Raw genomic sequence first — 15478 nt, forward strand, 5'->3', positions numbered from 1 at the left:
ATCAAAAAGGAGGCACACTTTAAACTATAAATAGTTAAACCAAAGAATAAACTGCTATTAGATATAGAAACAGCCTCCATTTAAGGTAGATTTAAAAGAGAACCCGAAAAATTCATGAAAAATAGAATTACAAAGCTTTTTACCAACTCATAATCAAAGATGGCATTCTTAAATATCAGTTGCTAAGGAACAACATTGAAACAGAATTTCTCCTTTTGCGATTCTGGGATTCATCTGGTCACCCTCCATGAGTCCAGAATGCTGGATTATATATACTTTGTTCTTATTCATTTATTACCCTTGTGGAAGGTTATTGCATTTTATAGACAAAAGGCTATTTTGAATTTTCGGTATTAGTATTCAAACTGAATTGAAACCATTGCCATGTTATGGAAACTATAGCATAACAGAATATGATCAGCTGTACTATTACAATTACTGCTGATACTAATCAGAAGACTATAGTATTTATATTTAAAACTTGGGGAGGGGCAAAATTATAAATATGAAGGCCAATACTTTGCTAACAGTTGCCAGTACCATGAAAATATATTTGCCAAACTAATACAGCTTGGGGAAACAATTGGAAGAGAACAATTATCAGTCAGTCAAACTTACCAGTATCAGTAAAAGACTGAATGTCAAATGTAAGATCAACACTCAGATTTTCAGAATTCTCAGTTTTCTTAAACACTAATCCAATCACCCACATTGTACGAAACTCTTCCCTGTTGGAAAATAAAAATAAAAAATAATTAAAGTCACAAAGGACAATAGAAAGAATCCTAAAATGTAAAATTTTGTAAATAACTATTTCCAACATCAGCCATTTGTGTAAAATGTTATAAAATATTCAACAGAGCTATGACAGTTCAATGATTTTAGAATTATATAAAGATCTTGGAATTCTCAGAAACTATTGCTCAGTTGCAAGAGGGCAAAACAGCCAGAGACCTGTTGCCAAAACAGGCTAAGTAAAGTTGTGTCTAGCCTGATTTCAACCACTTCATGATAGGCACAGAAAATTATGGATTTTTATTTTTAAGTTCCCATCAAATTAAATAAACATTAGTTCATATTGATTTGAACCTTCTTAACTATGTGAGGAAGGCAAACCAAATCTAGTTTGGGTATGGCAAACTTGTTTTCTCCCGTGCCTAGCCCATCTATCAAGACTTTTTCAGCTCCTCTGAAAAATAAATAATAGTTTAATAGAAATGCATTTCTGCCAACACAGACCTACTCCACCCCAAGTGCATCTCTGAATTAGGACTTCACTCTACCCATTCAACATTTAATGACTGTTAAATGAAACAAATTTTGGGTTATAAATAGTACCAAACAACTACTTGAACTACTTTGTCCCTTCATCAAGTAAGGACACATAAACTGTTAAAGTTTGAGATCCTATTTCATGGTCTATTGCAGGTTTAGTAACTGGGAACTGAGGACTGTTTTTCTGCTTAAAAACATTAATATTTTCTAACAATGTAAAGGATAACAAATGGATAAAACTTTATAAAACTATTTAAATAACGTTGGATGGGATAAACATAATACTAATTATCATTTTCCATAATCCCAACAAAAAGTTGTTTACTTTTGTTTACATCTTACTCATTGAATAAGAGTTTGCATCCAGAAGTGCAGTTCTCTGCATAGAAGACTTTGTGCAAAAGCCTTCTGGGGGTAAATTCAAAAGCATATGTCCATTTGCGCAAAGAATATTTCAAAATGTGTAACAATGCAAGGTAAAATTTTAGACATGATTTTGTGAACATCAGCATACAATATCTTCTGCTACCTCTCTTACATGAGTGGTCGTTGAATAAAGAAGATGCTAGAACGTTTTTTGCAATTATACCTCCGGATCCACCTTCAGCTTTTTTAGTAAAATAAAGCAGTGGTGAAATCCAAATTTTTTAATACCGGTTCTGTGGGAATGGCTTGGTGGGCCTGGCAGGGGAAGGATACTGCAAAATAACCATTCCCACCCTACTCCAGGGGAAGGCTACTGCAAAATCCCCATTCCCTCCCCACCCCTGGGGAAGGATATTGCAAAGTCTCCACTCCCACCCCACTCTGGGGCCAGCCAGAAGTGGTATTTGCCTGTTCTTTGAATTACTCAAAATTTCCGCTACCGGTTCTCCGAACTGCTCAAAATTTCCGCTACCGATTCTCCAGAACCTGTCAGAACCTGCTGGATTTCACCCCTGCAATAAAGATACTTTAAATCTTAACAGCATCTGCATATATTATCCCAATTTTATCCCTTTTCTGTCAATTTTTCTACTGTCCTACATTTCCTGTGGAGAACAAGAAACTGATTTTCTTCCAAGGCATAACCTAAATTAAACTGTCAACCTTCTGACTAAGTTAATAGGAAAAACTGATTTTTTTTCTTTTTAGTAACATTTCTTCCAGTAGTTTTATTAAGTTTTAAGTGCCTTACTTGTCAGGATTTTCTTTGGGTGCTGGGAATGACTGAGGATTTACATGAGCCAGTGTAATGAATTCATTCTTCTCCAAGCTTCCAACCAAGATACGGATTTTTGATTCTACTAAGCCAACCCTAAAAGATAACAGGCAATATTGAATAATGCAAATAGTAAGCTAACTGGAATAAATTAAAAGTATAATTGCTTGTGAATGAAATCTCATAGAATATTTCTGCCAATGACAATATTGCCCTTCATCCATTATTTCTCAGGAGGACTGCAGAACTTTTCCACAAATGCATGGGTGGCAAGTAGCGTTGTGGAAGATAAGCAAAAATTGTCTTCTTCACAAGAGAATCCAGTGCATAAAAGAGCTATCCATAAGCATTTTATTTATTTCAAATTCATAATTTTTAGAAAATGCTGATTTAGGTTTATGGCATCTAATTTTCCAGGCTAATCTCCCCATCATCAGTTAAAGATTTATTCCACCACAGGCAAGATAAAGATTCTAGCTTTTTTCTCCACTAGAACCTCTTGCTGAATATCTTAATTCTACATGGGAAAAATCTGTTATTTACAGAACCTAGCTGTTTCAGAAGTTTTTGGAGATTAATAACATGGTAATCTTTGTGGCTATGGCTGTGGTTCTCAGTGTGTTAATACCATAGCTAGGAAGTTGGTTGTTTGGAATTTTAAATTGTATTTATTTATTTATATCCCCTTTATTATTTTTAAAAATAACTCAAGGAGATGAACATATCCAACATATTTTCCACATCCTACTTTCCCCACAGTAACAACCCTGTGAGGTGAGTTGGGCTGAGAGTGACTGACGTAAGGTCAGCTAGTTGGCTTTCATGGTCAAGATAGGACTTGAACTCACGGTCTCTTGATTTCTAGCCTGATGCCTTACCCACTGGGCCAAATTTTATTTTGAATCTTTTCATTTTATTTTTCTATCATTTGTAAAGTGGTCATAGTCTTTTTAGAACTGAGTAGCTTTCAGATTTTAGGAAGTAAATGAATACAATAATCAAAGAAGAAAAGTTATGCATACTTATGGAGCAATGATTGTTTTCTGTGAATTTGCCTCAATATGATTGTGACATGTAGTCAGGTTGGTAGTCAAACATATTATTTGCTTAAGAAGCTATCAAACTCTGAATGAGGCATTATCTGGTAATGCTAGTTTTCTAAAGTTGATTTAGAGCCCTATCAAATAGAGAAAAGAATAAGTTGATTAGAATAAGTTGATTAGAATAAGTTGTGTGAAACCTGGCATTCAGACAAATCAGCCATCAAGAGACACAGAGATAAGCCACCATTATACACCATTCAAAGAGACAGTAAAAAAGCTAAGAAGGAAACAGAAAAATCAAAACACATTTTCTCAGCAGCCAAAACCCAGATAAGCAGGGATAAACACCAGACAAACTCCAATCAAGCAGAAAAAAATAGCCTACTCCCAATCAAAGAACTACCAAGCAGTAAGCCACACCCCCACCAATACAGGCAGAGCAAGCTTCATTAGCACTAATCATGTTACCTAGTCAAGTAATGAAACGTCTGCTAGCAAACAACAAGTTCAGAGAGCATCAAGATTCCACAAAAATGACTATTGGGCTCTGGTTTTACATGGATTTTTTTCCTCATTTTTCTTTTTAGTTGTATTTTCTGTTGTAAGTTTTAACTGAGCAAATTTCCTCTGTTGGCAGCCTGAATAAAGTGGGGTGAGGATTTAAAATGAATATAATCCCACTTGTACTTAGTTTTATTAACTTGATTAGTGAAAACAGAAGTAAAGATAGTTATCAAATGTTCCCCCAGAATGATTTACCCAGTTTTGCTTAACACATTTTTAGAATATGTGCTTATCAGCCAAACAATAAAGAACTTTGTTGTTTCTGAGTTTCACCTTTATTGATCATTCGCTCCCCAATAGGAGGAAAAAGTAAGTCAGATGTGGGTTACCCTGTTATGTATAGCATAATCATTTGCAGTGCTCTGCTCAGACGAAATTATCTGGCCATAATCACAGAAGAATCACATTCAAATGCTAAAAGATGGCAATATGGAGAATTTGACTCACCATTCTAATCGTTGTTTTTCTGTTGGTGCACTTGCTAGAAGTACAATATAATGCCTTTGAAAATAAAAAAATAATATACTAACTTTCTTTTGAAAATTTGATTTATATTCTATTTTTCAACATTTATTGTATCTTAATATATTAATGTTGTCTTCAGTTAACCCAGTATCTGATGTAACTATTTTAACCTTAAAAATCTGCCCAGACCTTATACTGGTTAATTTTATCAGTCAAAACAATATTAACAAAATCAAAATACAATCCTAGAAGTTGAAATAAAATGAGATTCAGATTATGTACTTAAAAACTTTACTAGAACTAAGAAATTTATCTTTTAGTTGAAAAAGATTGTTAGTATTCTAGTAGTCCATTATTCTGAAACTGACTTCTAAAACAGAGCTATCTTCCCACATCTATAGCGATAGCATGGAACATATTCAAGGTAATTCTGAAATATTTTACATTTGAGTCAGCAAACCATTTTCACTTCTACAAAAAAGTCTGCTAAATATAATGGCCTCAATCCAGAACTCACTACATGCTTTGATGAGTATGCAGAACTGTTTCAGAAAACAAAAACGGCAATTGTGCCAAGAAATGTTCACAGCAATTATCTGCCTCTACTGAAGTGAATTAGTTTGTGGGCATCTCTCAGCCTGTCTATTGGAAGTTCTGTGATAAATATGATTGTTTTAACATACTGTAAGTTAACCATTTCTTGATGTGAATATCTACAGTGGGTGAGTGCACACACACATAAAAGTAAAGGTTTCCCTCTCCAGTCGTGTCTGACTCTAGAGCATGGTGCTCATCACTGTTTCTTGAGTAAGGGAGCTAGTGTTGTCCTAAGACATTTTCCATGGTCATGTGGCCAGTATGGTTATATGCCAAAGGTGTACGGCACACAGAAATTTGGTTAGGATCACTATAGGTATAAAAAAACCCAACAACAACAAATGCAAATCACGGCATTTCTGACTTCCAGAACAGACTTAGAAAATTGTAGTGAGTGATAGAAGGAATGAACAACGTAGAATGATATAATCTGCTACCTAACTGTCATCTCCAAACTCTGCTCTTTATTATTACTGCTAGGCAAAATAAAACTAGAAGCATCATTTGCTCTTGATGGCCTACAAATAATATTACAATGGACTTTCCCAAACAAATGATAGGATTTGTTCAAATTTCTTTTCCAGCAAAATGTATACAGTAAATTCATTCGTAAAATTAGTCCAAGATAATCCTATTTTATAGATGTTTGGTTTTGTTTTACAATTCTTATAAATTTTAGGTTATAGTCTCTGATTTGTTATTAATAGTAAACTGAGCATCCAAGCTATTTCAAATGAAATCAAAACTCTTTTTAACAATTCAATGTATCCTAAGCTTGTGCTTTTTTCAGCATTTTCTTAGCATGAGATAATTTGTATCTGAGGGATAGATGTTATTTTCTGATAGATTTTGCTTTAAGTAAGTACTTTATTATGAAGTATAATTAAGTTCTGAGGTTTTTGTGGCAGAATACAGAAAACAAAATATTGGATCATTATTGCATCACCATTAAATATTAATCAATCTATACTTATTAAACTTGCATCTATCAATATTTGGAATTGGATCTTTTAATGTAGTATCCTCTAGTTACCGTTGAAGTTACTGTTAAGACGCATAGTACAGTAAATTCCATATGCAGAAAGTACTAAATATTGACTAAAATAATGTGTGGTTTCAGAAAGAATAGTACCATTGTAACTACTGTATATAAGCATTTTAGATCTGGGGAATCAACCTTTATCAAAACATCCTTGGGAACCTACAACATGTGTTTTACTCAGTTTTACACCGAACTTTTCAGAAAAGATAGTATGCTTGATTATTCAGGTAAGTCAACTGAAGATTTTTTTTCCTCCAAAGTAAAATTATTATTCATTTTTTATTTGGGAAGCAGGGCGAGGGATGTGCTTAAAGGAAGTCTCTGCATTGACAACAGAATACTCAAAGCTGTTAAGAAGCAAACCAATATATAAAATTTTGTAGAATTCTATGAAATATTTTTCTTTTTATTTCTTTTCTACACCTTTTTTTTTTTTGCTTTAATTTATATGCCGCCCTTCTCCGGAGACTCAGGGCAGCTTACAATGCGTTAAGCAATAGCCTTCATACTTTTGTATATTTATACAAAGTCAGCTTATTGCCCCCACAATCTGGGTCCTCATTTCACCTACCTTTGAAAGGATGGAAGGCTGAGTCAACCTTGAGCCTGGTGAGATTTGAATTTGCAGTAATTGCAAGCAGCAGATGTTAATAATAGTGCTTAGTCTACTGTACTACAGGCTCTTACTGTCTCATTCATTAAATGTCTATAATAGATCCTATGACAACCAATGTTCATAACAGTATTGTTTTTACAAATGTCCATATTATGTTTTTGCAAAGTAAAATAATCAGAACTCACTTATCTTTTAATAACAAAACAAATTTGTGCAATATTTTTAACAATAAAAACTTATGGCAATGAACTACAAAATATATGTGAAATGAGATTTTTATGTTACTGCAACATATTGAAGGATTAAATGGTAAAAGCTTACATAAGAAAAATGTTGAACATCCCTTACATTATGGCAGTTGGAAACATTTTCACTATTAAGCAAAAAAAATAATAATCCAAGAACATGGGGGGGATAACCTCAAACAGAAGTTCAAAAGTAATATTAGAAAGTATTACTTCACAGAAAGAGTAGTGAAAGCTTGGAACCAACTTCCAGAGGAGGTAATGGGTCAATCATCAGTAACTGAGTTTAAACATGCTTGGGATAACTGCATGTCCATCATCCGACAAAAATTTAAAAAATAAAATAAAAATTAATAACATATAAAAATAATTAAAATGTAATTAATTAATTAAAAAGAAAACAAAAAACAAATAAGCTCAAAAGGCACACTCAATGGACTACTAGGTTTTTTTCTGCCATCACTTTTCTGTTTCTAATGAAATTACTAAAAGTAGAAAATAATTGTATCTATTCCTATACAGAAGAATAACTAGCCCAATTTTCTTTAGTGTTCTACAATTTATAATGCAAGAATTAGAATAAAAAAAACTCAGACACATTATAATGGTGGCCAGTCATCTTTTAATAGTGGGAGGGATTGCATTAAAGTTTAGGTACCAAGCTCAGACAAAAACAACAGTAAACTACTGCTGGAAGTGGACATCTGTAACTGTAAGAGGATACATAAAAATACACACATTTTAAAATATTTTTAAAATATATTTTAATATATTTTTAAAAAATAAGCTATATCTTTTCTACAAAAATAGCTATAGCACTTAGATTTAAATACAGTTCCATAGAGGTTTATAGCAGTCTCTGAGTAGTTTACAATGTTGCCTCCAAATATCTGGGTCCAGGATCGAACTCCAGACTGAGGGGAGAGTTAGCTTGCAATGCTGCATTCTAATCACTGCGCCATCAGGGCTCCTGACTATTCAATTAATCCAACTATTTCCCATTATGCTACTTCAATCTCTAATAAGTTATTTGCAAAGCCCCAAAAATCCCAAGAAAATATTAGAGGTGATTTGCTAATCATTAGAACTCACATATATATTTCATACTCAGTTGAAATAATAAAATCGATTCCTATTTCTCCTAGAAGAAATTTAATTTAATCAAGTTTGTGATCAATTCAGCATTTGTCCATTACAGCAATGCCAGTCAATTTACCAGTTGAAATCATGGCATTAAGCATAAGAATATTAAGATATTAATATACTTAGAAAGCATCTTTCATACCATAAAATACATACTTGTATTTTTGAAAGAAGTTTGGCGCTTCAAAAAGTTTGGACCACTCTGCCTTACTCAGCAAAATTTCATCTGTGATAGCAAGACCTGAATGACAAAAACACATATTCAGCCTTTTACACATTTAATCTGTTTGAACATAAATTTGCAAATTACAAGGGCTAAGACAATTAAATATCTTCATTATGAGGGCTTTCTTCAGTTTATTATTTAAACTTATCAACAAAGTATCAGAACTCTGTACTAACAAGCATATACTCTACTCAGTTTGCTGTGTAAGATTTCAACAAAAACGTATTTGCTTTGTCACTCAAGCTCTTGAAAATCAGAAAATCTAGGGATCAAATTTGGTGCAATTATGTTTTCATGTCATTAAGCTGGGTAGGAGTTATATATGATCAAGTATTTAGAAACCAAATTGTACTATGGCTAAAATAATTAGCTGAAAATTGAAAGTTTATTGTTTTTAGAATATATGTTGTGGCATATAATTACTACTACAGTATATCTGAAAACATACCAGCTGTAGGTAGGAGCTCCTGGAATATTTTAAAAAGCAAGAAGTGGATAAAATACCATACTCAATTACTTTCCATTTGGGAAATGTTCTTCCTAAATTTTAGTATTTGGGAAATCTATAAATTCATAACTTACTACTATCCATTAAGTGCTTGTCTCTATTATCCATTTAGAGCAGGGTTGTCAAGCTCAAGGCCCGGGGCCCAGATCTGGCTGGGGGGGGGGAGAGGGGGGGCTTAGATCTGGTTTGCAGGGCTGCCCTGGAAACAGCAAAGGACTGGCCTGCAGTGCCTCTACCAGCAAAAACAGAGCTTGGGAGGGCCGTGTGCGCCTGTGAGCTCCGTTTTTGCTGGCAGAGGGTTGCAGGAGGCCGTCACAACCGAAAACAGAGCTCGGGAGCCCATTTTCACTGGCAGACTGTTCAGGCCATCAGAGGCGCCCCCGACACAAGTGACGTCAAGCTGGCCCACCCTGTCTCCCCGAGGTCAAACACAACCCTGATGCAGCCCTCAATGAAATTGAGTTTGACACCTGATTTAGAGCATATATGTAGGGCAGAATTTAAAGCTTTCAGGAATAGATCTTCAGAATTGCTTACCTTGCTTAAATTCTTCAACCATGACCATACGTGTAGAAACAGACACATTGTACGTAGAGTTCTGCTGGGGATATGCTGGTGTAATTATAGGCATAAGATGGTACCTATCACTGGGATTTACCTATACATAACAACAGCCAATCAGTTTTCTTCAATCACATTCAAGTAAAAAAATTTGGATCTGTCCATTGAAAAAAACTTCAAAATGATTATTCTGGTAAGAACCAGTAACTGTGAATCATATTAAATAGTTAAACAATTTCAAACATAAAAAATGGCCAACAAAATGTATTTTGCTTTTAGCAATTGAAAAAAAAAACCCACTATATTATTATGATCATAAAACTGAATCACTACTTCAATAATGAGGAATGTTGAATTATCTGGTATTAATCCAGGCAGTACAATATTGATGAACCTGGTGGCACATTACTACTTGGATCTGCTTTGTAATATGTAGTCCAAATTTTATTGTAGTATAAATTAAGAAAAGGCCAATTTTATTTTTTTAAAAAACACAAACAAAAAAAGACTAAGCACCCACAGGATCATATGTTTTTAACGTATCTTTTATTTAGAAGTTTGTTTGTTGAAGGAATAGCAAATGCATTTCAGTATTTTTAAAGTTTCATTTTTAGACTTGAAACCCTATTATTCCCTTACATTTGTTTTACTTATCTATTAAGAGTACACATTGTTATTGTGCCAAAAGGTAACAAGGCAATAGGAATGGTAAGCATAACATAACATTTAATAAGGGCTTTTATTAAAGTAAACTATTTATTGTAAACAAAAACTGTACAGTCTTCACATACACCCATTTTGCTTGTTTTGGTGAACCAAACGAGCTCCGATTCCATGTGCTCTGTAGACATAGGTCTTAAATCCACTGGGATTTCAGCAAGTCCCAAATTCAAATGAGATAGCCACATACAATAGGGAAAAAAAATATTCTATTCTTTTTAACCTCTTGTGTAAGCCATACAGAAACCCAATAAATTGTCCAGGAGTACATCAGCCTATAGCACTGCTGAACTAAGGGGATGTGGAGCTGGTTAGGACTGAGTTTTAAAAAAAAATAACTGGGAATCCCATGAAAGTCACTCTGAGTTTTCTAATGGAATAATTGAGGAATAGAAAACCATGCTCACAGCCATCCACAGAAAAAAAGGTACTGTAAGCAACTGCCCAATAGAAGGCATGTGTGACATACGTGTACAATACTGGGCCCTCATAGAACCATTATTTCTAATAAAACTATGGATCATTAAGACTTAATTCTCAAATTGTATGGTGAATGAACGGATGTAACTTTAAACCTGTAGCAGCATTACATTTTAAGGCTCATCACTGGTGAATTTTTACCAACTGAGGGCAGACTTTAAAGCAGACTTGAAGTGTAATCCATGACAAAAAGTAACCATAATCTATATATTACAAAGAGCAGGAAGTTCTGAAAAACTACTTAATGTTTAAATTTGTAATGAATAAGTTCTCAGGGGTTTCATCACTTTGCTTTACTTTACAGTTTGAAGTTATATGGGGAAAAAATAATACACTAACCCTTGGGTCCCATACAGGCAAATTAAGATTGCATTCTTCTGGCTGTTTCAATAGCACTGGATTTGGCCATTCCCTGTTTAGAGAGATTGTAGCACTGAGTAAGAAAAGCACTTATTAAAAAGCAAACAAGCATGTTTGAATGTCAGCTTTTATTTTATACAGATGCAGTATTAGCTGAAACTTTTTTCCAAAAGAAAATCTCTCTACTTTTATTTATTAAGGAGTGTTCTTTCCTTAATTAAAAAAATTATCAGGCCACAGAGTCAGCAAATGCCATTTTAAATAAAACACACACACTCCACCCCAATTAATCTTCATATTTAAAGGGCTCCTGTGGGGGTATATAGTTATACTATCTGTTTATGGAGAACATTATTTTAACATTTATAATCCATTTCTCATGCCCGAATGGATAAGAACTGCCATCAGCAAAGAGTATGAATGGTAGGAACATTTTCCATTACTTGGCAAATGAACACAGCATTTGTCTGTTCGTTGTATCCTCACAGAAGAGTGCCTTGATCATTTAAAAATGAATATGTAAATTAACCAATATATTATGTTTTAATGAGTTAATTACCTTAATAATTCTATTATTCTACCCAGTCAAAAGATGTTTCTTTTGAGAAACAAATTTCAACGCAAATTTGAAAAGCCACACATTTTATGCACACCATTCCATCCATCTTACTCAATATTTATAACATTCCCAGCATAAGGCAATGGTGCATATGTGTAAAGTACCACAATATTTTATGTTTAATTCAGACCTATACAGGTATTATTGGTCATTCCAGTTCAAATAGTATTATAAAAATTAAATCCAACATTAAGAATGACCATGAAGATAGTGATTATGTTTTTTATCATAGAGCATTCTTTTTATGAAGAAATAATGAAATGTTCCCTAGTGGTACCTGGAATTATTTTAGTCTCACCCACCTGTAAAAAATCTTTGAGGGGAAGGCTTAAAAACATTCAGACCATGATTAAACATCTCAATTATTCCATGAAATATGTTGCATGGAAATTACATCATGCATAGTCATTGTGGAATAACTATCCTTCTTTAAGGGTCTACATCAAACCATTTAGGCTACATGTTTGTGTACCCCCTAATCAGTTAAAATTAAAATGGATGACATTATAAGCCAGGTGCTCCTAGGCTCACAAAAGCCATGTTCGGTTTAGTTTAAATGCCTTATACAATGTAAATAGAAGCTTTATACTGGCAGCTATAAAATAAAGTTTAGCAACTGTAAATCTCCACAACAATGTCTTGCAATCTCTTGGGAGAATAAATGCTCCTTTAAGTGAAACTCTTAACCTGACACCATCTGAATAAATGCCATAGAAACAACACTAAAATTCAGGGTCTATAATAATTTTTATTTTAGTGTAATCTAAAGAGACATACCATTTAGAAAATACCAAGAAAAATTTATGTACAAGAGTTGATGCTATTGCATTTGGATAAAGCTGGCAAGTTCTTGCTACTAGCATAGCCCAGGAAACTCCACCAAGGAAACCTAGTATATTGGAATAGATGTTGTGCCCTGTTGTTTAGAAGGGAAAAGAGACAGATAAGTTTAGTTACTTTCATTCAATAGCACAGTATCCTTTTTTAAAATCTAGTTTCATAAGACTCCACTTACGTTTGGCCCACAGTTTGATAGCTCTCAGTGTTAACCTGAAATTGTCAATGTTTGGTACTAGATGGAGAATTTCATCAGTTACTCTGCAACCTGAAACACAGAAGCAAAAAAAAACAACCTCCATCATAATTTTATTTTTCTTCCAAATACTTGGAAATTTAGTCAAAGGTTAACGTTCAACTCTAATATCTAGCTGTGAGGTTTTATATTTGTAATCTAATGCACATATCGAAAAATAATACACAAACTGATATTCAATCTCAAGTTTGAAATTCTTAAGTTCAGATGGAAACCATTAAACACAAGCTCAAGTAATTTTGTTATCGGGCAGGCAAAAATTATGATAAAGCCTAAATAATAGTACTAGTCATAATACAGAGGTGCAATAATAGCAGCAACTTGTTTTCCAGAAGTTATTTCTCCAAAATGTACTACTTCTTAACAGATAAGACAAATGTGCATTATTATGTAAGCTAAATAATAAGCCAACATTCCAGCAGAGAGCTACTACTCTTCAAAGGATTGTTTACTACTTTCATACCCCAAGCCATGTCATTTAAAAAAACCTTTTTCAATTTGCTACAAATTACTTAGTTTGATGGGGACAAGAAACAAATGGTCCCAACTTGTTAAATCCTCTGCCACATGGCTTTTTTCAATAGGTTACAGAACTGTTTTATCTTCAGAATGAGAAATAAATTAATGTCCAATCTGGATAAAGAATGAATTGTGAAAAACATTTACTGTATGCAATTAAGAGCAGAAATCATTATGAGAAGTCACTCACTTTCTTAAAAACTAAAGTTCAACTTTTGCTTTGATTACACAAATCTGGTTAAAATAAACTCACCATTAAGACTTCGTATGCATCTAATGTCTAAATTTTTAAGTAGACTATCATCTCGAAGGTCTAGGTCTTCAGGAATAGTTTGCAGTGCTAACCTGGCAAACAAGATATCAATCTAAACAAAAACAAATAAGATAGAATAAGCTCTCAATCATATTATCCAATTTGCTGACAAAATATTACAAAACTGCAGTTTTTAGGGGCATTCTAACGTAATTTTATTACAAGGTTCTCTCAACCAGATTAACCAGGAATTTTCATAATGCATTCTGCAGCTTTGAATGAGGTAGAAATCTAAACAGACGATACTTTCATTATTTCCTAATAAAACCTGTTACACGTAATCCTTGCTTAAGTTGTCATTCATTCAATGACCCTCAAAATTTGCTACAAGTTATAGCCATTGCAGCGCCCCCATGATCACGTGATTACAATCTGGAATCTTGGCAATCAGCCTTACAACAGGCTTATTGAATATACAGGGAGTCCTCAATTTACAGCCATTCATTTAGTGATCATTGAAAGTTATGGTAGCACTAAATGAACAGAGTAACAACTAAGTGCCTGAAGTTATAGCTGTTGCAACATTACCATGGTCACATCATCAAAATTTGGCCACTTAGCAGCCTGCCTGTATTTATGGCTGCAGGGACAGTGCAACACCACCACCCCCACACCTGCCTAATATGCTCTTTTGGGTTCCTGCACTCTGCAGCCCCTGACATCACTGACTGATCTTTGCTGTCCTCTTGCTCCCAGTGCTGACCAAGCATGCTCAGACTGGACCTCCAAGAGGCAGCTGCTGGCATTTTTCTATTCTATCTTTCTCTGTCCTTTACTCTTTTACTTTTAAATCAGTCTTGCGACACTCCTTTCTTCTTTCACATCCTCTGAATAGTGCATTCAGATATCGCAAGTGCAAGGTAAAGTTCAAGAAGCTTTGCAATTCACATGACAATTGCAAATAAAATTATGCAAGAAAGTCTTCAGTGAGAGAGATTTCATCCCTTACTACTTCAGTAAATAAACAGATTTCCTATTAAATGAGTTTATCCCATATTAAAGTGTGTTTCTAACATTTTGATACATTTGGAACTGCTTGTTGCTTTTAGAGCACTACATAGTATGGGACCAGATTATTTAAAGGACTGCAGTAGCTTCTGCTCATCCCATCAGATCAGCAGAATTGGTGTGTTCCAGGTACTAGTGAGAAAGCAATGTCATCTAGCAACTCCAAGGAAGTGTGCCTTGCCAAATGCCCAATGGAACAGCTCCCTTCTTCAAATACATTTGTAAGGCCATAAAAATCTGGGCATTAGGAACAAGATGTTAGTTTGGGAGATTCGGTATGATTGTATATATCCAATAGTTTGTTTTTAATGAATCTTGATGCAGTTTTAATTGGCGTTGTTTTAATATAATTCTCTGCTTTTGTTTCTTTGCTGTCCAGAATTTCTTGGACCGATGGCCAGCCATATAAATTGGATGGATGGACAGATAGATTCTTATAACTGTAGCCACAATGTACTCTGCCCTATAGAAGCTCCATCCACAGGAATCTTACAAAAAACTAAAACTTCTTGTGACAATATGGAGTTGGAGGCTAAGGTCCCTCTTTCTGTCTTGAAGACTTTGTTAAAGGTCTTAGAAAACAAAAAAAGGAATTGGGATGATTAGCTATTAGTAACACCTCTCCCATCAATGGGCCTATTATGAGATCCATAACAGTGGAAGGTTCTGGTTCCTTGAGACCTAGGTCTTGTCTTCTAATACAATGATTCCTCTAAACTGGGAGAATTGTGGACTCCTTTGAGAACAGGCAAGTGTGACTTTATTCTTTTCTAAAGAGCAGATGTGTAACATATAACATATATAAGAAAAAATATTTCATTTACCTCTATTCCATCAAAACACAATTTAATAACAGGAACAAATGCTTCTTCAACAGCCT

At 34.1% G+C, this 15478-nt stretch overlaps 1 protein-coding gene across 1 annotated transcript in view; it reads right to left on the minus strand.

The window, feature by feature from the left end:
* Window positions 1-15478, minus strand: part of PAPOLA (poly(A) polymerase alpha) — a 45449-nt gene that overhangs the window by 15024 nt on the left and 14947 nt on the right. Inside the window, exons 6-15 of the mRNA XM_034418426.3 lie at window positions 15423-15476; window positions 13531-13642; window positions 12681-12770; window positions 12443-12581; window positions 11026-11098; window positions 9463-9583; window positions 8348-8432; window positions 4531-4584; window positions 2453-2572; window positions 619-728 (exon numbers count right to left, since the gene is read on the minus strand). Of these exons, the coding sequence (XP_034274317.1) occupies window positions 619-728; window positions 2453-2572; window positions 4531-4584; window positions 8348-8432; window positions 9463-9583; window positions 11026-11098; window positions 12443-12581; window positions 12681-12770; window positions 13531-13642; window positions 15423-15476 (958 nt within the window). The remainder of the gene's footprint in view (window positions 1-618; window positions 729-2452; window positions 2573-4530; window positions 4585-8347; window positions 8433-9462; window positions 9584-11025; window positions 11099-12442; window positions 12582-12680; window positions 12771-13530; window positions 13643-15422; window positions 15477-15478) is intronic.

This window comes from Pantherophis guttatus, chromosome 1, assembly GCF_059756535.1.
Source record: "Pantherophis guttatus breed Tessera chromosome 1, ASM5975653v1, whole genome shotgun sequence".
Classification (NCBI taxonomy): domain Eukaryota; kingdom Metazoa; phylum Chordata; class Lepidosauria; order Squamata; family Colubridae; genus Pantherophis; species Pantherophis guttatus.